This window comes from Zonotrichia leucophrys, chromosome 5, assembly GCF_028769735.1.
Source record: "Zonotrichia leucophrys gambelii isolate GWCS_2022_RI chromosome 5, RI_Zleu_2.0, whole genome shotgun sequence".
Classification (NCBI taxonomy): domain Eukaryota; kingdom Metazoa; phylum Chordata; class Aves; order Passeriformes; family Passerellidae; genus Zonotrichia; species Zonotrichia leucophrys.
This window is the reverse complement of record NC_088175.1, coordinates 53,382,072-53,406,278: the sequence shown is the minus strand read 5'-3', so window position 1 is coordinate 53,406,278 and position 24,207 is coordinate 53,382,072. Positions and strand designations below refer to the sequence as shown.

The 24,207-nt window shown below is 42.0% G+C and overlaps 1 protein-coding gene across 2 annotated transcripts in view; it reads left to right on the top strand.

Moving 5' to 3' along the window:
• The first annotated feature begins 7,449 nt into the window (after positions 1 to 7,449).
• Positions 7,450 to 24,207, top strand: part of CSTF3 (cleavage stimulation factor subunit 3) — a 46,066-nt gene continuing 29,308 nt past the window's right edge. Inside the window, exons 1-3 of one of the 2 annotated variants that reach the window (XM_064715662.1) lie at positions 7,450 to 7,635; positions 15,697 to 15,798; positions 15,928 to 16,023. In XM_064715662.1, the coding sequence (XP_064571732.1) occupies positions 7,606 to 7,635; positions 15,697 to 15,798; positions 15,928 to 16,023 (228 nt within the window). In that variant the 5' untranslated portion in view covers positions 7,450 to 7,605. The remainder of the gene's footprint in view (positions 7,636 to 15,696; positions 15,799 to 15,927; positions 16,024 to 24,207) is intronic. The other variant, XM_064715663.1, reaches the window with a different exon arrangement.

The window sequence follows — 24,207 nt, the reverse complement described above, 5'->3', positions numbered from 1 at the left end:
AAGGAGACAGAGGAGTCCTTTTACTTTATTGGAATAAAGGGAGAGGCCATGGGGCATTCCTCTGGGATCTCTCAGATTTTTGGAGGATGCAGCCTCCTTTTTATCCCAGTTTCCCATATTTCCCTTCTCTCTTTCCCCATTGGCTGAGGTACTTGAGAGGTTCAGACTCCCTGATACCGAAGATCTCCCACTAATGTATAACTCTCCCTTTTAATTTTTAATTCTTACTGAATTTAGGGTTTTTTCTTCCCCGTTGTTTCTTTCGTCTCTCAGTGTTTAATTTCATTTATCAGCACACCTAAAGTTTATTTGTAAAAGCAAATACAATCTTTTTCTATTCATCAATCAGTGGAACCCTTCCCATTGTTCCTTCTATCTCCCAGTGATAGTTTTACCCACAGCTTGTGGGAGAAAGTGCCCTGGTTCTTGCAGCATCCCAACTACAGAGCCCTGTTTCTCCCATTCTGTGAGAACAATTGCTGCTTAATTGCTCCAAATCTCCCGGCAATATGTTTGTAACTGGGAAAGCCGCAGTTCTTGCAATGGGCGCCTGGATTTACAAGGTAATTAGTGTTGACAGTGTTCCCAAACCTGCTGTCGTGTCAGAGTGGATGGCACTTCCAAACTGTGCTGGGATACACACGTCCTTCTGTGCTCATGGTTTCTAACGAGTTACAACGGGGGGAAAAAAGGGGGAAACATAAAAAAAAAGGGGGAAACATAAAAAAAAAAGGAAAGTTGCGGGATTCATTCATTTTCGACCGAATTTACATTGAAAATCTGTTTTTTCATATAATGGATGTACACTACACTTCTGATATACAGCAGCTCCAGTTCTTTGCTCTCAAGACAAACAACTGCAACGAAAGCCTGAATGATGAGAAATAAAGACACATCATTTCTGGTCAAGGAGCAAACAAATATAATAAAAATCCAAGGCACCTCATTTTTTCATGTTAAATCACTGCAGGATCATTACATTTTGAGTCATTTCCCCAGGAATTGTCCCCAGTCTTTGGAAAGATGCTACGTGGAACAAGTACTAACTAATATATAAGCATTACATTTCCTTTTCTGCCTCATTGCCCTCTGTATGCTAACAAAATGAAATGGCTGTTCCAGAGTAAACACTCACCCATGTATTATTATTTAAAAACTGTCAAAACAACACAAGGAAAAAAATAACAAATGCACGCATGTAACATGAAATGAACTGTAATGCAAGATTTAAGTACAATCAATACATAATTAGAGCAGCCTGGAAGAGGCAATACTTTTCAGACTGTTGACCTGAAGGGTGCTTTTTCTTATGAGACATTTCTCTTAAATGAGATTTCAAAGTGCAGTGTTATACTACTTCAGAAATGCAACAACAAAGCAAATTCTACTGTAGCATGTGGTGATTGGGCTGGGGTGTCATTACAGGTTCAAATGCAGTGTAAGCTTAGCCAGCGAAGAGAACATAAAAGCACCTCCTTAGCTTTGTGTCCTTATTAATTTACTAAAAAATGGCACACAAGGAAACTTGGAATCACTGGTTTAACTACAGAAGACAGCTCTGTTAACATGAATCCCAGTTTCCTACAGGAAAGGGCCCCAGCATTGCAGTTATCATTAAGCACAAGTGGATCTGTCTGCTTGGCTGGTGTGATCACCATGGCACCCAGCTGCTTTAGAGATAAATATGAAAACACAGTCCTTAATTCAAAGTGCATGCAATCTGTCAAGGTAAATTCACACAAACTCCGAGGGGGCTGGGATTTCACGAGCAGGTCTGGACGAGGTGACATCAGAAGTGCAGGAGATTCACACAGAGGTCAGGAACATCAGTCATTTCTTCAAAATTAGCTTTGGGAACAATAATGGCATTAGAGACATAAATGTGGCTTAAGGTGGGACACACAGCACAGTCACCATGGGTTTTGAAGGTGAGCTGAAGCAAGGGGTATCTTGTGGATCAGGGGGAGGGGGTGGTTACTATTCCATTACACAGGCATTTCCAGGATTTGTAGATCAAGTTTGCCTAAAATTAAGGAGATTGAAACAATCCCAAACTTTGGTTTCTTCCACATTGCTTCTAGGTTTCTGGGAGCTTGTGATGCACTTGAATCACACAAACAAGCTTTGTTTCATAATAGAAGGAAACAAACTTAGAGGAAAGAAAGATTGATTCTTATGTAAACCCTTGTTTCCTGGAGCTGAGCTTTCAAGCAAAACATCAAACACCAAAGTTGCATAGCAACCTCCCCACCCCCATGACAGGTGGAGCGGGTGGCCAGTTCCACCTTTCCTGTTTCTCCAGGCTGCACAAACACGGTGCTTGCACAGGTAGGATCTATGTGGGCAGGGTGAGCTTCCTGCCTGCGGACAACTTGTGTTTAGGAAAACAAGAGCTCTGCCCAAAACACCCCGAGGTGGAAACCTGTGATGTTCTGTGCTCATGCTCTCCAGTACATTATGAAAATGAACAGCATGTAATGTCTTATAAACTGACTCTCGCACATCATCTTGTGATGATTGGATTATTCAGCTGAGTAGAAGGCATTTGAGCGCAAGCAACATTATGCTTAGATAGTCAATTATTTATTGTTAATCACTAGCATTTTTTGAAAGTACTATATCCACTAATCACAATGAACACTAAATTTTGTATCACCGGCTTTAAGTGAGAAATATCTGCAATCACCACTCTGTTTTTTACAGGGCTTTGTCTGTGTATTTGCAACCAGAGTAAGCAAGCATACACTAGAAAACACCTGAGGCTAAATACTTGTATGCAAAAGCACAAAACCAATTACAAGTAAGTATGTTCTGCCCCACCTCATTTTGTTCTCCCTTTTATTTGTTGGATGATCTCTGTGCTGCCTACTGGCAAGTTCCCTCTTTGATTTCCAATCATCCCTTGATGACTCTATGAAAGTAGGATTTTCTTCCTACTTTCTGCCCTTCTTATTAACTGTTAAAACCCTTACACCCAAAACGTGGGTGACTTTTTCCTAAAACAAAGTTAAAACACTATAACTTTGCAAGCTGTGACTCGACAGCAGCATTCACAGAAAGACACTCGTGATGTCCAACAGCAATGTGGCAGGAAAAAAATCCCGTAATGCAGATATGAACCCCCCGAGTTGGTGCCGTGCCGTTCTCCCCGCTGGGCAGGGGCCAGGTACGCGCAGCTCGTCCCCTCTCTGCGCTGGCCGAGCGGTGTTTGCCTGCCACCTCCCGGGGGAGTCACACAGGGACACGGGGGAACGCGCCAGGAGCATCTTAAGGACTTCCAAAATACTTGGGTTACAGACACTCCAAAGTTTGAGAACATTGCAATCAGTGAACTGCGCTGCTGTTTGTGTACATTACCTCATCTTTCTCCCTTCATTTGGGCTCCACTTTCATCCAGAACAGCATTTCTTAGTTGGTTTTCTTTTGTTGATGTTGTTGCCATTGGCTTGGTGGTTTTTGTTGTTTTGGTTCGGGGTGTTCTGTGTGTTGGCTTTTTAAACTCCGTTGTGTTATTTGAGGTTTTCTAGATTTCTACTCTTTTTCTGCCGATGAATTTGGCCGGGCAGAGCTGGTGGGTATCAGCATCTCTGATTTTCAGAGCCTTGGACACTGTTGCAGGAATGCCAGAGGAGTGGCTGCTGGGCATGGGGGGCTGACTGTGCCCATCCTGGGGAGCTGATCTGCTCACAAAGCATTTGGGACATGTTAGACCCACTGTATGTACACTGTAAAGGGTAAATATCTGACATACAGAAACATCTGACCACAAATCTCAAAGGAAAAAACCAATGTAACCGTGCCCACTAGGATACCCACTTGTGGGCTTAAATAATTTACTGCACTATGTTCACTGCTTAGTGTTTCCTGCTTAAAATACAGCTTTAACCAGAGAGAGAGAGATGCACACAAATCCAGCTTCAGATTTCATTTCATTGTGGTAAATTTTCCAAAGAATCCACAAGGCAATATAAATAAACATTGATGAATACTAATAATGCTCCACAACAGCAAGAAGTGTTATAGGAAGGTAACAACTACTTGCACTGGGAAATAATTCTGCATTGAAAACAGAACAGGATTTAATTGACATGACGATTTTCCTTAGAAAAACTGAAAAAGCTGCTTACAAAAAATAAATGAGGCAATAGTGTAATAAATAGCACTAAGTAACAGGCAATTCAAGCAAATGAATTGATGGTGAGGAGGTTAGAATTCAACCCCAAATTTTAACATCTTATTACACTATTAAAATACATTACTGCAACTATGTGATCTGCTGTAATTATTTTTTACTGATCACCCTAGCTGCTCACTGGTCCATTCAGCTGTTTTCTTGCTCATACACTGAATTTCCAAACTCTTTTCAATCCTGTTGCTGCCTTCTCCTCCTCACCACCCAAATCCCCCCCCAGATGCTTCCTTCCTTCTTGACTACAAAGCCCAGCAGTGCCAGTGCAGAGCCCAAGAAAACAAACTCAGCAAAGCCTGTTTGGGTTTTGCCTCCCTCCTCATTTATACACTTGATTAGTAAGACACAGCTCGCTGTGAAATGGGGAGCAACACCAGTCTGGATTGATCCATCAGAAGGATTAATTTATTCATTCTTAATCATGCCCAATGAGAATGTAAATTTAGGCTGCTTTCTCCTCTTTGGTTCACAGAATCCCCAGGGTGTTGTCACTTTAGAACACCAAAGGGGTGATTGTGGGTTCTGCAGGGCACCCAGGCACTGCAGAAGTCTCAACTGAGCAAACACCAGGCCCCAGCACGCTCCTGGCCAAGAGCAGGGTGGGATCTCTCAGTTTCCAGGTCCTCACCTTCACCCTGTGTGTGAAATGCATCTCAGAGGAGGGGAGACAGCCCACAGCCTCCAACAAGTGTGGTGACACTGGTGACAATCTTCAGCACCCTCTGCCCTCTGGTGGGATTCAGCACTGGCACACAGAAATTACCAGGGCAGCTCAAATCCGAGGGGCTAAAACTGAGACACAATCAACACAATTACATCTGTGACTGAATCCTTCTGAGAACAAGGTTGCAAACAATGTTTTTAGTGGTTTTAGTTGCACAGAACCCATGATTCCATAACTAGCTGCTAAAATGCCTTGGGAGGCAGGTATGTCAGGCCTGTTTGATAACCCCAACTCTCTGCAAGCAGCTTCTTTTCAAATTTGCTTTGCTTACAGCTCACCAAGATCCTGGCCAGGCAGCCTCTAAGGTTCAACATCTATCTAGGTTCTCATTTTCTTCCATTTCCAAGTCCCTGCAGGTACAGCAGCCTTTAATTCCTGAGCAGCTCTGGATTTTTGATTTCTGCCCCATTCCCTCCCAGAGCAGCATAACCCAGAGTTTCCTTGTTAATTCATGAAGTTCCACATCAGTGACTGAGCTGAGCATGAATCACAGCAGGCACCAACAACATCCTCCTGTCTGATATCACAAAGCTCAAGTGCAGCCCTGCCTGCAGCAGCCAGGCCTGTCATCATGTCCTGGCTGCCCCAGCTTCCTCAGGCTGGCGTTCTCAACAAAATGGGAACCTGAAGAACCAGAAAAAAAAGAGATTCAGCCAGGCCAGGGGGGCAGCTGACACTCTGCAGCCCTGCAATGACACAAGTGTTGTCTAATTAGAAGTTTTCCCAGCAATTGCTTTGAAGGAATTAGTTCTTGTGTAGGAAGTGGAAAAACATTACAAGAATGACTTGGAAAATTGCAGGGTTTTTGTAGTCCCTGTTCTCCAAGGACAGCACAGCTTATCAGCCAAGACATGCTTGTGTTTCACTTTTGAAGAGTCAAAGTTCTGAGAAATGTTACTGCACAATTAGTCAATTAACTCTCCACTCTCTGCTCCCTTTATTTTTCCCAGGTGAAGCTTCAGAAGGTTGCACATTATGTTTTCCTTATGTCCCATTGCCACACATTTCTGTGGTTTAAAACAGTGACTTCTGCAAGATGAGGTAGAAAAGAAACCCCAGCACTAACACCAAGTTTCTTCATGGATTACACAATTTTAACATCACTTACACTGCTGTTGTGAAGGCAGCTAAATCACCTTGGTATGTGCCAAGCCTCCTCCCAGATTTTTTTTTTAATATAGCAGTTTCCCTGCAGTGGCTGCCTCAAGGGTGTTTTCTCTGGCTGCTGGGTATTTTGTAAACAAAACTGTAAAAATGTGTATTTTATGATTGGCTTTTGGCAAATATTCAAATGAATATTATATGTGTTGTGTTAGAAAGTGATGCTGTATTAATTCTCTTAAGTACTGTGTTAAATATAGTTTTAGGTTATAACAAAATGTTAAAATAGAAACGATGCTATGTAGGATACTTTATTTAAAGAAAGGACTCACAGCGAGACATCAGCCACAGGACACCTGAATCTTTCAGAGAAAAAGAATTTATTGCCCCATTATCAGGAGAAATGAACTTCTTCCCGCCTTGAAGGCACTGTTAGGATTCAGAGGAAGAAGCTGACACTGACCAGACAGAATCCTGTGTTTGAATGGAATTTACGCATCATGTATGAGATGTACGAATATGCAACAGGTTATTGTTTTCAATGGTTAATCCTTTGTTAACGTGGGTCTTTTTTCAGGCTGCTCAGAAAAAGGTACCTGGACGTCTGTAACTCTTTGTCTCTATTGTCTCATATTGTCCTAATTCAAATTGCCCAAATCCTTATTACTCTAATTGTAGTACTATTTTTATAGCCATTTTATTACTATTAAACTTTGAACATTTTAAAAACAAGTGATTGGCATTTTCCACAAAAACTAAGTAGCTTTAGAGGAAGCTCCCTCCTGCGCCCTTGACATCTTTAGTGACGCCGATCTCAGCCTGGGTTTTGAACTTGTCTCAATCAGCAAAAGCGCTTGTGAGGTGCAAGGGACGGCCCTGCGGCTGGCAGCCGCCTCTGGCGCTGCCTCAGCGAAGGCAAAGCGCCGGCGAGGAGCGCTGGAAGTCTCCGAGCTCCCTCCATCCCTCTGAGGGGTGCCATGAGCGCGGCTACAGCGGCTGCCGGGGCCACCCTCATGGCCGGGCCGGGCATCGCGGCTCCATCCTGCCCGTGTGGGGCAGCAGCGGCTCCGGGGAGCCAGCTCTGTCCCCACAACGTGGAAAGGGAAGGAAGGGCAGGAAAAAGGAGAGGAAGAGGAGCGGGGAGAGGAAAACGAGCGGGAAGAGGAAGCGCCGCCTCAGCGCAGCCTCCCGCCCTCCCGGGGCCACCCTCAGGGCTGGAGCGGGCATCGCGGCTCCATCCTGCCCGTATGGGGCAACAGCGGCTCCGGGGAGCCAGCTCTGTCCCCACGACGTGGAAAGGGAAGGAAGGGCAGGAAAAAGGAGAGGAAGAGGAGCGGGAAGAGGAAGCGCCGCCTCAGCGCGCCCTCCGGCCCTCAGCGCGGCCCCGCCCCTTCCGGCCGCCCCCGCGCGCCGCGATGACGCACTTCCTCCCGCCAGCCCCGCTCCCCCGCCCCCGGGCCGGAGGTGCCGCCGCCATTTTGCCGCTCTCTCGCTGTCGCTCTCCGGGCGCGGCGGCTGCGGCCGGACGAGCGATTTTTAAGGAGCTTTAACCCGCTCGGGGCCCCGCGCCCCAGCCCGCTTTGAACGCGCCATGTCCGGAGAGGGAACCGCCGGCGACCAGGTGAGGCGGGGCCGGGTGAGCGCAGGCCGCGCCCTGAGGGAGCGGGGCGGTGTGGGCTCGGTGAGGGCGGGCGTGCGGCGGGGCCCGGCGGAGCGCGGCCCTGAGCCCGGCCGGGCTCCCCTGCCCCGCTGGCCGTCGGAGGAGCTCCGTGTGCCCCGTAGGCAGGCGGGGAGCGGAGCTGGCCCGGCCCGGGCGGTGACGGGCCCGGAGCCCCGGTTCTCAGGCCCAGCCGGACAATGGGCTGCCCGGTCACGGTCCTGGTCCCGGTCCCGCTCGGTCGTGGCCGCTGAAGGCGCTCCGGGAGGGAATTGCAGCTCGGACGGGCTGTTTACAGAGGCAGTTTGCGGTGTTATGTAAAGCGAGCGTTGGCCGAACTCAGGCGTTTCATGGCGAAGGCCTCCAACGACACCTCCAGAATAAAGCATTGCTGAAATACGCTTAATCCTTGAACTAGAAACGATAAACACGCGTTTGTTTGATAAAGGGTTTTCTTACAGTGCAGCGCTCGTTTCGTTTAGTAGGGAGCTAAATTAAAGGCCCAGAAGTGCCAGCTCAGCATGAGGAAGAACTGCTTTAGGTTCAGCGCTGCAGAGCCCCGGATCGGCTGCCCAGGGAGGGCGCGGAGTTTCCCTCTCTGGACGGATCCAAATCCCACCTGGACGCATTCCTGTGTCACCTACTCCAGCAGGTGACCTTGTCTGGGCAGCAGGGTTGCACCAGAGGTCCCTTCCAAATCTCATCCTTCTGGGATTCTGTCAAATAGCCGCAGTTTCAGCGGAGTTTGTTTGGTTTTCGTTGTTTTCTTTTTTTTTCTTTTTTTTTAATAGGCTAAAGTCCGTATTTACTCTAATCTCTTAATTTACAGAGAGCTACCAGAGTGTTGTATGTCACCTTTTTAAATCTAGTGTTACTATGAACGATTTCTGACTTACTGGCAGAGTTTCTCCAAAGTGGCATTTTTTAGTAGTTGGGGTTGTGTTTGAAATCTGTATCAATTGGAGGGGTGGGGATGAAAATTCCTGACTGAGGGAAGAGTTATTGATAACAACCACGTGTCTTAGCCTTTAGAAATACTTAAGCTGATGCTTTAGTGCTTGTTCAAGTGGCTTTTTCTTTGTAGAATGTTAGTTTCTTACCAAACTGGTGAATTTCTGTATGCCTGTGCCTATACCCCTAAAGGATGGAGTGTCAATTTTATTTATAAGCTCACTATTCTGGTGGAGGGGGTGGGTATAGGAAATGTAATGCTCAGAGTGTAAAATACTCAGGATATGCCTGGTTAGGGCATGGTCCCACATTCCTGTGTGTCAGGCTGGTCAGTGTGTTTGAGCATCTTCACAATGGTTCCCTTCATCAGATGCCTGCTCAGAGTGTAAAATACTCAGGATATGCCTGGTTAGGGCAATGCCCCAACATTCCCTGTGTGCTCTGAGTTGCTCAGTGTGCTTGGAGTGTGTTTGGGCATCCTTCAGGATGGTTCCCTTCATCATTCTGGCTGCAGAGAAGTAAGAATGTGCCACAGCAAAATGTTGTTAGTGTTAGCGTGTTCCAGATTTCTCTCCCACTCCAGAATGTTTTCAGGAATGCATTGATGTTTCATGGCTCCGTTAAGCTGTTTGTTAAAAGGGCACGTGTGTTTCTACAGCTTGTAAAGTGTTACTATTTAACTGCAGCCCTGCTGACTTTAGACTTTCTGTTCTTTTGCAAGGGAGAATTTGATAAGCAAAAGGTTGAGTTACTTGGTCTTTGGGCCATAATAAGGTTCCTTTTTTTTACCCATTGTTATTTCTGTGTGCATGTTGGGTGCACTTAGATTAAAAAAAACTGCTCATTCATATAGGTTGGGTTAATTTTTATTTATTTATTTTTTCTACTGCTCCATCCTCCTTGTGGATTCTGATTTGCTGGAGGGAGGAGCAGCAGAGCCTGGTGCCTGGGGCACCCTCACTGCAGCTGCTTGGGCCAGCCTGGAGTTCCCTGCACAGGGTTCTGGGTGTGCCTGGCTGGAGAAACTGAGGCTGGCATGACCAGGAGCCTGACCTGTGGGATGTGGGTTGTCTCCTCATTGTGTTACTGTAGAGCAGGCTGGAGCAGGACACAGAAATGCAATGCAGCCACAGCTCTTGGAGTGTATTTAAATTCCTGCTCTGTGTTAACTGTGCTGGGCCAGATTAGTCCTGAAGAACCAGCTGGATCATGTGAGGGCTTCCAATCCATCAGGCCTCTGCCAGATTTCTGCCGAGGCCTCATGGTGTTGAACAAAGCAGAATTTCCAGGGTCAGTTTCTGGAAGAGCAAGCACTCAGCCTGCCTGTGTCACAGAAATGCACCTTTGTAGACTGAAGGGCTGCTGCATCTGCCACTGTTTGCCAGAAAATTCCATGGCAGGCTCTGCCCAGGGTTACAAAGAGCCCGTGCTTGCACCTGTGCATGTCTGGACACGTTTGTGCTCCTCTGTGTGCACATCCAGTTTCATGGCCTTGGTGACAAAACCTCCATTCCCCACTATAAATGCTTGCCAGGCATCACCTTCCTCTGATGGTCACATAACATTTGCTTTGCCCCTGCCTGAGCTGCCTTCCAGTCTTTTAAGATTACAACATGCATTTCACACTCCCAGTCAGAGTTTCTAAGATGCTGCCCCAGTCTGAGATGCATTTTTATGTTCCATGAATATGGATCTGTACAAAACAAGATGTCTGTATTGTCTCTGTGACTATAAAAATACCTCAAAACCAGTTTGTTCTGGTTTCTTCAGGTACTTCTGTCCCTTTGGATTCCTTCCTCTCTTTGTCATGTGTCTGTTTGATGTGGTACATCATGAAAGTTTCTGCGTGCTAAAGACAGTAGTAAATGTTGTGAAGTTGTAGTTAACTTCAGTTCAATATTTTAAAAATAGATGTCACTGAATGCAGTGCTGGAAGAAGACTTTCCTTGCAGGATTGTGTGGGTTTAGCATCACAGGAGGAGCCATTTAAAAGTAGACACAATAAGTGCAAGTATTGCTGAAGGAAAGCTCCTGGGTTTGTAATGCAGTGCTTTAATGACAGTTTTTACACAGATATAAATAAATTATCATTTAGATGTATTTCCAGAGTCAGTAAGTTCCAGGTATGCAGATAAGAAGTTAAGTGAAAAAAGTCTCAGTGCAACATTTGGGAAATAGTCCTGTGAGGAAAGAATGGTAATCATTGCTAATCTAAAATTTCAATTTCTCTGGAGTTTTGAGCCCAGATGATGTTGGGATGGGGCAATGCTTACAGAAGTTCCTTTTTTTGGTCAAGATGAATATCCTGGGCTGTGTCTGCTCCAGCCCTAAAGGACATTTTTCCCAAGTGGTTTAGTGTAGAATAGAAGAAATCAAGGCATTAAAAACATTTAAGAAAGTGCAAGTTTTGCTAGGCTGAAACTACAGTTCCCCTAGTGAAGGGCTGTGTTACTGAGGAAAGGGCTTTAAAACTTGTTCTTCTCTGCACATGCAGCTTTAAATAAGCTTAAAGGGCAAAAAGCCTTAGACTAAACCAACCTGTAAATTTAGCAAACTGAACAACTACCAATGCTTGTCAAGTTAATATAGTGGATGTTAATATATTTGAAATTCCATTCACAGGTCAGGCTGTGCTGAAGTGTGCAAAACCAGCAAACTGGCTGTGTCTGAATGGCCAGAAAGCAATTTGACTAAAGTAGCCATTACAATTCCTGCCTTTTTGTATCCAACAGCTCCTCCTGTGATGTTAAACCCACACAATCCTGCAAGAAAAATCTGCTTTGGTTTATAGAAGTTCTTATTTCATCATTAGTGGTAGTTTTTAGAGCATCTTGAGGTGGCCACTCCCTGGATGTAGCAGGTGTTGTAAACACATTTATTTACTTTCCACTGCAGAGGATCCTTTTGTGGAAACAGGAGGATGCCTTAAACTACTGGATGTATTTAGTTTTGCAAACAATTTGAAGGTATTTAGGTGTTTTCTTAGACACTTTGGTTGGAATAATGAAGATTTATTTGAGAGACTTGAGGAAACTGTTGATTTTAGGAATATAATATAAACCAAGAATATTCCCTTGGAGATGATTGATAAATAAGCAAATACTAAAAGTGAACTTGATTTCCTCTGGTTTTGTTCCCTCAGACATCCTTTATGACTTCAGAATTGGATTTTGTGGAGTTGATGTATTTTATGGGAAGGAGCTCCTAGATCCCTTCCTAGAAATGTGGGTTTAGGTCTCTTGAGATTTTGGAAAGATCTTTTTATACTTCTAGTATCTGTGAGACTTCAGTTCTGTTGCTGTTTGGCAGTGTGTAAATAATAAAAGGGTAGTTGTGAGCTGGACTAGGTGGTGGTGATCTGTAGAAAACCCTAAGAGCTAAAATAATTCCATGACCTTCAGAGAGTTGCTCATGGGATAGGATCCTGATGATGTAGAGCTCTGCTGCACAGAGTTAACAAAAGCAGAGGAAAAAGGGTTTTTACAGTCTGTGTAAAAGAAAAGTTAAAGCCAAGACAAGTTAAAAGCCAGTATCTGGTTAGGTTCAGCTGGGTGGTATTTCAGCTGGTCTAAGTTGAGGCTGCTGGAGTCCTGAATGGTTTTGTGTCCTTTTTGCTGCATCTGATCCTGAAACCAGGAGATTGAACCATTACAAAGTGAATCCCTTTTCGAGATTGAACCATTACAAAGTGAATCCCTTTCCCAACAGGATGATTTTTGTGCTGATTGAACTCCCTGAAGTGGTTTGCTACAGGATGAGCTTCCCTGGAAATGCTTATCTAGGGGCAGGATAATGGCAGTGAACAGCCAGGAATTCCATGGTCCCAGTTTGGACATTGGCTGTTGTGCAAGCCCTACAATGAGAAATACATCATTTCAGTGTGCCCTTGAACTGTGATAGCAGCAGCTGCAAGCACAAAGCTCAAAACTGGGGTCACATTTTTCCTGCCTGTGCTTGAGTTAGGTTGTGGGATCTCAGCACCTCAGGACTGAGGTGTCACCGAGACCACCCTTGGGGGGCTCGGGAGTCCTGGAATGTTCCAGAAGTGTCTGGTGGCTGGACTTTGATCCTACACAGGAGACGACACCTGTATGAGGATAGGAGGATTTCACCGGGGTGAATGGTGAAGGGATTAGCTAATTAGAGAGGGAAACACAGGGTTTAGGATTTCCATACAGGGGGGTTTAGAGAAGTAAGATGGAGGAATTGGGGCGTGTCCTGTCCTTCTTCTTCTTCTTCTTCTCCTCCATCTTCTGTGGTGATGGTGGCACTTTGGGATTGGTCATTACTGAAAGTGCACCGGACAATAAGAATAAAAGGTATTGGGGAAAAATGATAAATATTGTACACGTAACTTTGGGTATAAAGATAGGTGACCGCCCGGAGGGGAGGGGAGTGTGCTCATGGCTGGCTGCTGAGCAGAGCTCTGTCGGGCCGAGAGAAAATCTTTTAGATAAACAATTAATAAACACCGAGACCGAGAAAAGAACTGAAGCCTCTTCTGGTCCTTTGATACGCGGGCTGCCCCAAGGCCACCCCGGGCCTTTCCAGGCCCTCCAAACAGCCGAAAACCGGACATTAGGTTAAGGGTCAGGCTCGTGGTTCCATTTTGCTGTGAGCTGCTGTAGGTGTTTGTTCACACACCCAGCTCTGGCCAAACGTCCGGAAAATGCCGAGTGTTGGTTCCTGCAGGGGGTTAGGAGTGGTTGTTTGGGGAGATGCAGTGAGGGGTAGGGCCAGGCCATGGCTGTGCCTGCAGTGCAGCGAGTCCTGAGACCTCTGGGGGTGCACAGGGACTGCTCACTGAGCTCACCCAAGGTACAGCGAGTTACAGAAGTAATTCTGCTTCTTGCACAGTTTGATTTGTGTATCAAATACACAAAATTCATGTAGGATTGCTGTGGTTGTGCATCTTATCCCCATCTATTTTTTCCAGAGCTCTTTCTGCCTTTCTGAGTTTGAGTTTATGACTCTGTATCTGCATAGGTGAATGAAATTCCTGGAAGTCTTAACATGAGATGGATGTTTTTGTGTCACCTGGAAAGATTTGAGGAAACACAACTTAGCTACTGATAGAATAGCTGAAAGGTGCTTCAGTGGCCCATTCTGTGTAATATTGTTTAAAAGTCAGTACTTAGAGGGCAGGACCTTGTGCTTTTGTAGGTGGGGTCCTTTTGTTGTAGCAGACATTGATGGTGCAGCTGCCAGACCCTTCTGTCTCATGTACCCAGAATCATTTATGTGAGACAGGTGAATTTCCCTCTGATGGTGGTGTATTTCAATTAATGCTTCATTGAATAAGCAACATTTCACTTTTGGGTCACCTGGAGGGGTAGCTTACAGAAATAGTTTTAAAATGCAGAAATTTCAGCTTCTGGAAGCTGAATAATGTTTATGCATGTCAATTGGGAAGAAATAAAACCACTACATATTTTATACTGTTTTACATCTTAAGCTTGTGTCAGTTGAACTACTACAGAATCCAAATTTTGATGGACTTAGGAGTGTAAAACTATTCATATGGCAGTTTATGAATTTACTACTTCAGAGTTGACTGCTTAGTGCTGCTTTGATTTTTTTAATCAAATTAATTCTATAATAGTTTAATGTGGGATTTGATGTTTGCCTTCCAAGCTGCCCTGCTTTGCATTAGTGTTAAGAATTGAAAAGTGAATCAAAAGAGGTAATGGTGTTTTGCCTCCTATAAAATCAGCCTACTGATTTTTTTGCTTTTTCCTTTATTGTATACCTGCAATATCAGATATGTCCATTTAACAGTTGTGCAATATTTTTGAACCTTTTCCCATTTTATTAAGTGATATATTTAAAGGGATATGCTTTGAATTATATCCTGCTAGTGGGACTGACACAAAAACTGGTGATGCTGAAAACTATTCAGAACTAGTGTAGCAAACTCCTTGAAATAATCTTCTAGCAAATGACAGAATTTGGTTGTTTGTTTGTTTTTTTTAGAATTTTCTGCAAGTTTTAAAATTGATTTTTTTTATAAATCAGTCACACTGCATGGTACATTAGAGATGAATGTTTTTAATTATGTAGTGAAATTATAAAATTGCACCAGCAAGATCTTACAGTAATGATTTAAGGGTTACTATTACATCTCACAGAGGCAGGGATTTAGTTGGTGTGGGTTTTGTGTTGCTCTGAAAATGAGCAAAATGCCTAAAAATGAGCCAGGTGTTCAAAGTTAGTAACTGCTTTGGAGTACAGCTCAGAACAATATTTCAGGCTTAACTAATAAACTTCAGTCCATTTAGGGTTGTAACAAGCATGTATTTTAAGGGTGTCTCTATGTGATCTTCACACTGTAATTTTTTTATTCTACTTGTGTTAACAGTGTTAGGTCTGGGAAAAAAAAAGCCCTGAAAATAATAAAGCAAGTTATTTCCAAAAGTGTTTGAAAGTAATGGTGTTAAAAAGTTTGCAGTCAGTTTGGTACAACTTTTAGCCTGAAAAAAAACTTTAAACTTCAATCAAAATGTCTGAGTGTTTTAAAAAAAAGGTGATGTTAGGGCCAAAACTACAGGAGAGCATCTGTAGGGTTGAGAGATCAGAAAGTGAGCAAAGGAATTGTGCTTGGATGGTGTGTGTGTGTTCCTGCTGAACATCATCTCCTGCTCTGCTTGTTGAACCTGTGGTACCCAATATTCTGTTCTCCAAGTCCACAATGACTCCTGGATAAACTGGATTTGTTTGCCTCAGCTCTGGGATAGAAATAATCTTTTTGCATCTTATAGTTGCAGGTTGGTAAAAATGTTTAAAATTCATAGTGCGGTAAATATTCCAGCAAACTCCAATTTGTTTTCATGTTTTAGAGACATTGAGTTGGTTTAGTCTGACATCTTGGTCGATGTCCATAACATGTAGAACTTGTGCTGAGTGTGCTTTATCTTCCTGGGACAATTTCTTCTTTTCCAGCTGAATTCCAGTTTAGAAACTGCATTTTAAAATATTCCACTGTTGAAATGTTTTCTTTTGCTTGACTGTGTAGGTGGGACAGAACTTTTCAAACGCTGCCTGTGATCTCTTATGTCTTCTTTTTAATTTTTCTAGACTGCTGAATATGTGCCAGAAAAAGTGAAGAAAGCTGAAAAGAAACTAGAAGAAAATCCATATGACCTTGACGCTTGGAGCATTCTCATTCGAGAGGCACAGGTTTAGTGATATAGGATTACATTTCCTTATCTATGGTCCACTCACACTATTTGGTTCTGGAGTAAAATCAGCATATTCATTGACATGAATCATAATTCTGTAAATGCTGTTTTGATTTTCAATTTTTAGAATCAGCCTATAGACAAAGCACGGAAGACCTATGAACGCCTTGTTGCCCAGTTCCCCAGTTCTGGCAGATTCTGGAAACTGTACATTGAAGCAGAGGTTAATATTTTTACATTTTTTTCTTACATAACATTTCATAGGATTTTAAGTTTCTATTTTTAGAAGCATGAATAAGATAGGCACATAATATCTAGGGGAAAGGGGATTTTAAATATGCCTTGCCTTTATTTTGTAAAATAGGTACAAAGGAATGATTAAAATGAATTCTAAAGTATTGGGTCTTTCATGAGTTGATGATTGTTGCATTATGGAATTGCAACAACATTAAAACTGTTTCAATGGTATTGGAGTGCTTTAGCCTTTTATTTGCTTGTCGTGTCAATTTATTGCCTCCCGTGTCATTTACTTAGAGAATTTTTTTTTATTTACACATACAAACTTATTTGAGTGACTTTCTCTGAATATTTGGTTCTTTTATTTATTTTTTTTTTTGCTTTCTTAGGGATTTGAATGTTTCTGTGAACAGTGTTTGCAGGGAGGGTGTGGGGATGGAAGCTAATTTCTGGAATGAAAATGCATTAGCCCAACTCATTAGCTTTTAAAAATCCCAACAAATTGTGATTGTTTCCATAACTGGGTAAGACTTATCACTAAGTGCATTGGTCAGTGAACTGTCTCTAATGACATGCCATGAAATTCCCTGTATAATCATGGGGGGGTGGTGGTGTTCATTTTGGTTTGATTCCTTTCTGTAGCTGGTATTTATTACTAATACACATGGTTTCTGTGGGCATCCTCTGGCTGCACATCTTCCTTGAGACAGATTTTCTATATGCTGAACTTCAGGGGTGGGGACCTGTGTTCTGTAGATGAGAAATGAGCTCTTTTTTTCTTCCATTTGCTGTGAAATTTCATTGCATAGTTATCATATCTTATTTTACATTCAATTACTTATCCAGAAATGTCTGGCAGTACATTTTGAAGATACAGAAAATTGGGATCATGGGAATCGAGCAGAATTTTTTATATTGCAGTTCATAGAAAGATGCTACAGTGCCAGATAGTGAGTGCCATCTAAATTGAATGCTACCAAATTAAATATCTGGAGTTTTCACTATCCTGTTTGTAGCAGTAGTTAGAATGTTGATGTTTATTCATGGTTGGGAGATTGCAAATGGACTAACATACAAATACAAGTTTTTCCTTTTCAAACCCTGCAGCCAAATCCATTAGTACACGAGTACCCTGAAATTTTTGCTACAGGTTCTAGTTTTTAGAATCTAATCTTATTTCAGAATTTCATTAAATTGCCTGATTTCTGTGCTTTTTTAAAACCTTTACCTTTCTCATGCCTCAAGTTTAAGGGTTGAGTGAGGCCATTTCAGAAAGCCAGTACCACACTGTGCATCCTTCAGCAGAAGTCCTGTTGTCAGTGTAAAGCTCCCTGTCTTAAACCACGTTCAGAGATGGACTGACAGACATCACCTCCCCTAATTTCTAATTAAGACTATTTAGAAACCTTAACAGTGGCAAACTTGGATCAGTCTAGGGCAGAGTTTTTTACCTGTTCCATCAAGGAGAGCAGATCAGCACCTCAGCAGTTATGGGTACCAGGGAACACGAGGTAACTCTGAGAGGGAAAGAATTATCATAACCATCACCAGTTCTTGTGTGTCTGCTTATTAATACACTTCAGATATTAGAGAAATGGAATATAGAGTTCTGTTGTTCAGAACAAAAATAGGAACTGTGGATTTCCGGTAGAGGCTCCACCTGAAGAGGGTTGTATTTGAAAGAAATGTAAGAAGGTAGTTTTCAAAATTTATCTTTTATCTTAACAGCCAAATTTTTAAAATCCCAGTTATGACTTAATTTTCAACTTTCCTGTTTACAGTGACACGTTCCAGCTGATAGTGGCCAATTTCCAAACAAAGCAATATGCTTTGCTCTGGTTTTTTAAAGCATGTGTGAGCATACATAGCTGTAAGTTGAAATAACTTATTTCCAAATTCCTCTCTAAAAACAGATATGCTCACACAATTGGGCACCGTTGTCAGTGTTGTTTTCAGTTGCATATCATTTGTGCAGTCCATCTGGGTGAATTCAAATCAAAATGCTTTATCAAATGTTCTTTACACCCTGTGGTTAAATTAAAGACTTCAGTTAATTTTTGAAGGCTGAGTAGAGGAATTCTGTCCAGGCTTCTTTTTATTGCAGCCTTAAGTTGTGCAAGGAATATGAGGAAAGTATTTCCAAAAGCTTTTTTCCTTGGCATTTTTAGTAGTCTCCTCCTGCTAGAAAACTTTTCTTGGGCTGTTCAGAAGTCTATAACTTTCTAGCCATGACTTAGTAAAATAAACCCATGGTAGATCTCCAGCACTGCTTTCAATTTACTTTTGCTGCCTCATAAAATCTTCAGTCATCTGTTGCCTGCATTTCCTCTGATGTCAAAAAAGGATTTTACTCTTTGACATGAAAACGTTTCTCTCTGCATCCCAGAAAGACAGAAAGGGGGAGGGAAGTGGGGGTTCTTTTCTGCCAGGTTATCTTTCACTAGAGAATTTTGCCCTCTGCAAGACATAAATCAGAGCTGAAAAGTGTTCCTTAGTTGTGGTGTATTGCAAGATGAGCCAGGGTGAGGGTTATGAAAAGGGCCTTACAAAAAAAGAAATTAGCCCTTAAACAGCTGTACTCTCAAAGTTGTTGGAAGTCTTTAAATTCCCCTTTGTCTGACTTAACAAATGTGTTCTCTTCAGTCACTTCCAGCCTTCAGTAGGAATTGTTGATAAACTCTCTGCACAAAAAGTGCATGTGCCAGTTCTTTCTGTAATGTGTAACTTGGAAGGGCAGGCCTTGCTGCTGTGATTGCCTCTGGGTTTTCTGGCTGTGTTTGTTCAGCTTGCTGACTGCTGTGCTCTGGGTGTGTGACTGTTCCCTGGTGCAGTGCTCAGCACTGTGCTCATCCAGCTCACCACACCTGGTACACAGAGCATGCTCAAGTATCCAAATACTTCACATTGAGCATTTTGTGTGCCAAGCACTGCTTTAGATGCTCTGCTCTCTGCATTGTGACTGGTTAGGCAGTCAGTAGAACATGGGGATGAGTTAGGAAGAGCATGCTTTGACAGTTTGTTAATGGGAATGACACTATTAAAGTTGAAATTGTTGAAACAAGTTTGGATTCTTGCACTGGTTCTTATTTCTTCTGACCTTCAAAGAAGAATTGCAGGACTTAGAAATGATATAAGTGGATGAAACAACTCCCAGTTCACAGCTGGTTTTGGGTCATAATATTTGAACATCTAAGTAGAGTTTTGGATGTGATAAGTGTTTAAGCAAGCAAAATAGTTAACTTGATATTCTGCATCTCTTAAAATTTAGGAAGTGGAACAGTAGTGCTATTCTTCCCAAACTCTTCTTTTCTCTAGTTACTTAAAGCACACTTTTCTTCTGATAACCTTTCTCATAAAAAGCTCCTCTCAGAACCTTGGCTCTGTTGAATGGCAGTTGTATAAAGGAGTGCTAAGTCAGCCCCACTGTGCCATACCATTAATCCATAGATCACCCGCTCTGGACTCTAGCCTGCTCTGCTGATGTGCTGTGTCTCCCTGGGTAAGTTATTTAACCTGTTCTTTACCAGATACCTACCTACCTCACAGGGTTGTTGTGAGGCTGCTCTAGTGATTAAAGTGCTTTTGGCACCTGCCTAAAAGGGGCTACAGAAATGTGCAAATAAATGCAGTTTAATACCCTGTGATCCCATAGGCCCACCTGTCTGTTGCTGTTTCCTTTGTCACTTTGATTGAACCATCTTTTAGATACAGAAAGACCTGATAATGCTTTTCATGCTCATGAAAGAACATTTGCTTTACCAGTCTCCTGAATACTTCAGTAGTTCTGAAGCTTTTGAAGTTGCCTTTTTTTCCTCTGCTAGTTTCCTTTGAGAAATCACCAGGTTGAAAATCCTCTTAGGCACATTTATTAAACTGTATTCACATACTTTCAACATTTTTTTTTTATGATTAAGGAATGTTTAGTTCCAGTTACTCTGAATGGAAACTTTCCTCTGTAATTGTCCTGAATGCTTCAGGCCAGTTCACACCACAGCTTTTACCTTTATATCCTGGTCACTTTGAACATTGTTAATAGGGGTTGAAAGGTTGCCATAATTAAAGACATAAAAATTAGATCCAGAAAACAGTTGTGACAAGTAGCCCAAGTCTAGAAACAATAAATACAAAGCTGGTAACATACATGTAAAAGGTTTGGCTGTTAATATGTATTTTTTGTCTTGAGAATTTTGCAAGACTCCTGTGTTATTGCTTGTCCTAAAGAAATGCAACCAGGTACATTTGTTTAGATAACTTCTATTTCATATGGACATTTTGAATTTTAAATGTCTTGGTAACAGATGCTGTTTGAGGCATCTCACATGCAGGGGGTGGGACCACAGCTTAGGGTTGATTGTTTTGCATTTCATCATATGCAATACATCAGTAGCTTTAATCCATGTAATTAATTCACACTGGTGTGGATACTAGTCAGAATGTATCATTTAACATACTTGTATATGAAAAATGTAAATAAAACCATTTAGAAAAATGATTGTTTTTGTTTAAAATGTCTGTGTTTCTTCAAAGCATTTTCTTCCCCTGTTTTACTTTAGTCTGGTTATGAAAGGAGAATATTGTACCTATCACCAAAATTATTCTGTTTGGGGGAAAATGGGAACTGACTTCTGTCAGGATGAAGTTGGAGTGATCAGAAGTCAAAGTAGAATAGGTTTCTTACCTGAGATTCTGTTTAGTGGTGCTTTCAACTGAATATATTGTGTGTATCACCAGCTGATCTTAGTGAATTTCTTAATGGAAGGCATCCCCATGCTAATCCAAGGCCACCCCATAGCCAGCCACATTTCTCATGGTAATCTCCTGCTTTGAGAAACTGCTGTACAGGTGCTCTGTACAAATACCCACACTGCACAGTCTTGACTGCCTCAGTCTGAGATTTTCAATCTTTTTGACAACTGTATTATTTATGATCTTTTCTTATTCATGTGTGGACTTGTTCCATTCCTGTTAATAAATGTTGTTCTGTCTGTGTGATTATTGTAGACTTGCACTAGAAAGTGAATGCACCTTTTTCCTGTCTCTTCTGCTCCAAGTGTCAATACAGGTGTGTCTACATCTTGCATAGTTCCCCTGCTCCTACAAGCTGTGTAATACCAGAAAATTGCCCACATACTGACATTTGTAGTTGGGGAAGATGCATGCAGTACAACACTAGTGGGTTTTTTCATAATTCTATTTGCTGTATTTGATCACTAAAAATACTATGGGGAAGGTTTAGGACATTTTTGAAGTGGAAGTGCTGCCTAATGAAGAGATTACTCTGAACCCTCTTCTGTAGTGTGTTGCTATTTACACGTGAATAAACACAAACTGCTTCCTGTTCTGTTGTATTCTTTCCATGTGGGGCAACAGCAATATCTCCCTGTTAGCTGTGCTAGCTGTGTGCTCTTGTTCACAACACTTCTGAAGCCTCACTTCCAGGTGTAACAAGGACAGTGAAACTTCTGGTGTGCTTTCTTCTGTTGAAGTCATTTGTTGATTCTTTGATATTTTGAAGGGGGAATCTGAGTGTCAGGTCAGGCACGAACTTGGGCTTCTTATGTCAGAGCCTGAAAGAACCAGAAGTAAAACCAGGTTTCTTGTGTATGCTGTATTTGCTATGGATTGGTTCTCCATCTGCCTGGGAGAGGGAAACTGGAATTGTAATCTTTTGATTCTTTTCTCTATCTCTTCCAGCTGCCAGCTGGTTGAGTTTCCTGATCTTTATTCAGATTTTGAGAAACATGATGATTGAGAGAACACTTTCTGTTAAACCTTCTCTGCTAGTGCTACTACATAAAATATTGTGTGACTGTTTGCTGCAGAATGTCTTTACAGACTGTGGGAAGGCTTTTGAGTCATAGCTGGGATGAAATCCAGTGGCTTTTCTTAGCTGGAAGCTCTGTGGAAGCGAGTCCTTCCTCATGGCATCCCTGTGGGCTTCATTTACAAGAGTGCATTGGGTTTCCTCCTCGTTTTATTCTTGATTTTTCTCACCACTGGCCTCAGAATGATGGGTGCTCCATATCCAGTGACAGTTTTGGATTTCTGCAATGGCTTGTGTACCTAACATCCTGTGATTTTTTTTTTTTTCTTGTTTCTTACATAAAGCAATTCAAAAGTGAGAAGAAATATCCATTGGTCCATAACTGTGTAACATTGCACAGGTAGCATTTGCTTTGTGCACATTATGTACATGTAGTTAACTACACATGAGGAAATCTTAATTTGTAATTAAATAACTAATTAGAAATTATTCTATTATTTCTATAGAATTTTTCTTATTCTGTTATTTCTAATAAGCTGAGTAATTTCAGTCTGATCTGTAGTGGGGTTTAGCTGGTTTGGTAATGAGAAATACAAAAGCATGGGAGCATTTCTGGGGTTCATTGGAACATCATAAATGTAACATAAATGTAAGCCTTGCTGGGCTCAAGGCTTTCAGAGCTGAAACATCTCTGACATCCTCCAAAAGGAGAGGAGTTAGTGTGCTGAGGATGTGGGCTAATTTCACTCGTGCTTTCACCCAGCAAAGCAGCTCTTACATATGTTTAAATTACCTAGTTTTTTATCCTTAATTCAAACTATTCCTCTCAATTAGCTAATTTGGGAAGTTTAATATTGTGATGGAGGATCAAGTGTCTTTCCTCCTTCAATTCCTATAATATATCTGGATGAAACTTTGAGATTCTAATGAGGACAAGATACTCAGTTCTTTATGCTTTGCATCAGTGCTTGAAATAGAGAGTCAGAAATAATAGTTTCCAGTGTGTGAAACTAGAACAAGAGATGTCTGTACATTCTTGCTATAAACAATTGATACTTCTGTACTGTTTTTTGTGAGAATGAATACATTGCTTAAAATACACTTCAGGTCTTGCATTTGGACTAAAATAATGCCTAGTTCTTCAGTTTATAGTATTTTCTATGTCCACACTGCAACAAAGTCAACTTCCTTTAGCTGTTGTTCACCCTCGAAGTATGGGTTTTCAAATGCATTTTTACTGTTTGAAGAAAATAAAAATGAACTCTCAGTTTGAAATTTAGATTTGCAAAAATGGGGTGGCAGATGTGTAGTTGTATATTTGCTGTCCTGCAGATAAAACAGACAGGAAGTTAACCTGTTAGCTAACTTCATTGTGTTCAGTGGAGCTGCATTTAAACATCAAACTCTTCATTTAGGATTTTGATTATTTTAATTTTTATAGTGAAATGCAGACTTAATATAGGTTCTATGCCTGTGGATTCCTGAGGAATCTCTCAGACTATGCATATGCATGTGTGTTTGTGTGTGTATATATGTTTAGATTATAAGGTCACACAGCATAATGTTCTTTTTAAATCATAGAGTAGGATAGGAGTGGGTGAGCTTATCAGTGCAAATTGTCTACAGGTAATTTACTCAGGCTACCTAAAAGTGTATAAGTACTTAAAAAAATAATGTGTGTAGAATATATTTAGAATTTCAGTGAAAAGGATTTTATTATCTGCAGCTTCAGCCTGAGTGCAAAAACACGCCTTGGTGCTGTGTGTGGAGGAGTGGGAAGATAAAGCTGGATTTCCTCTTCATTTTTGTTGTCTTCCTCCCAGTATTGGCCTGCCTTTTCTGCATTCCTACCTACCCATCACAGTCCTGTGTTTGTGTGTTTTTATGGGCAGGTACAGGAGTGTAAGAATTGTCACTCAGTGTAAGAATTGTCAGTCTCAGCTCTTGCTGGATCTTGCCATGTGTGCTTGCAGTTCATCTTTCAGATGCTGAGGAGGCCCAGGAGGCCTTGGCAAGAAGCTGTCCCTGCACAGCTCAGACGTGTTCTTGTCCTGACCATTTCAGATAGGGCAGCAAGGGCACGGGGGGGGGAGATTCCCTGGTATTGAAATGGAACTGATTTGATCTAAAAAAATAAATCTCAAATTAATCTCTTACAGACTTTTTAGCATTGCAGTTACTGCAGAAAAAATCTGGTATTCTTGCTATCTCTAAATTATGCTTATGCAGTTGCATAGCTGCTGGTTAGTAATGGTATTGCATTTGTAAAGTGTGCAAGTACATTTAACAGCCTGTGATGAGCACTATATTGTGGGAACAGTTCTGAATTAATTTCTTTTAAACTCCCTGAGACATGGTTTAGTTAGCCTCTGTAGGTTACTCTTTCATGTTGTATCACAGAAAATT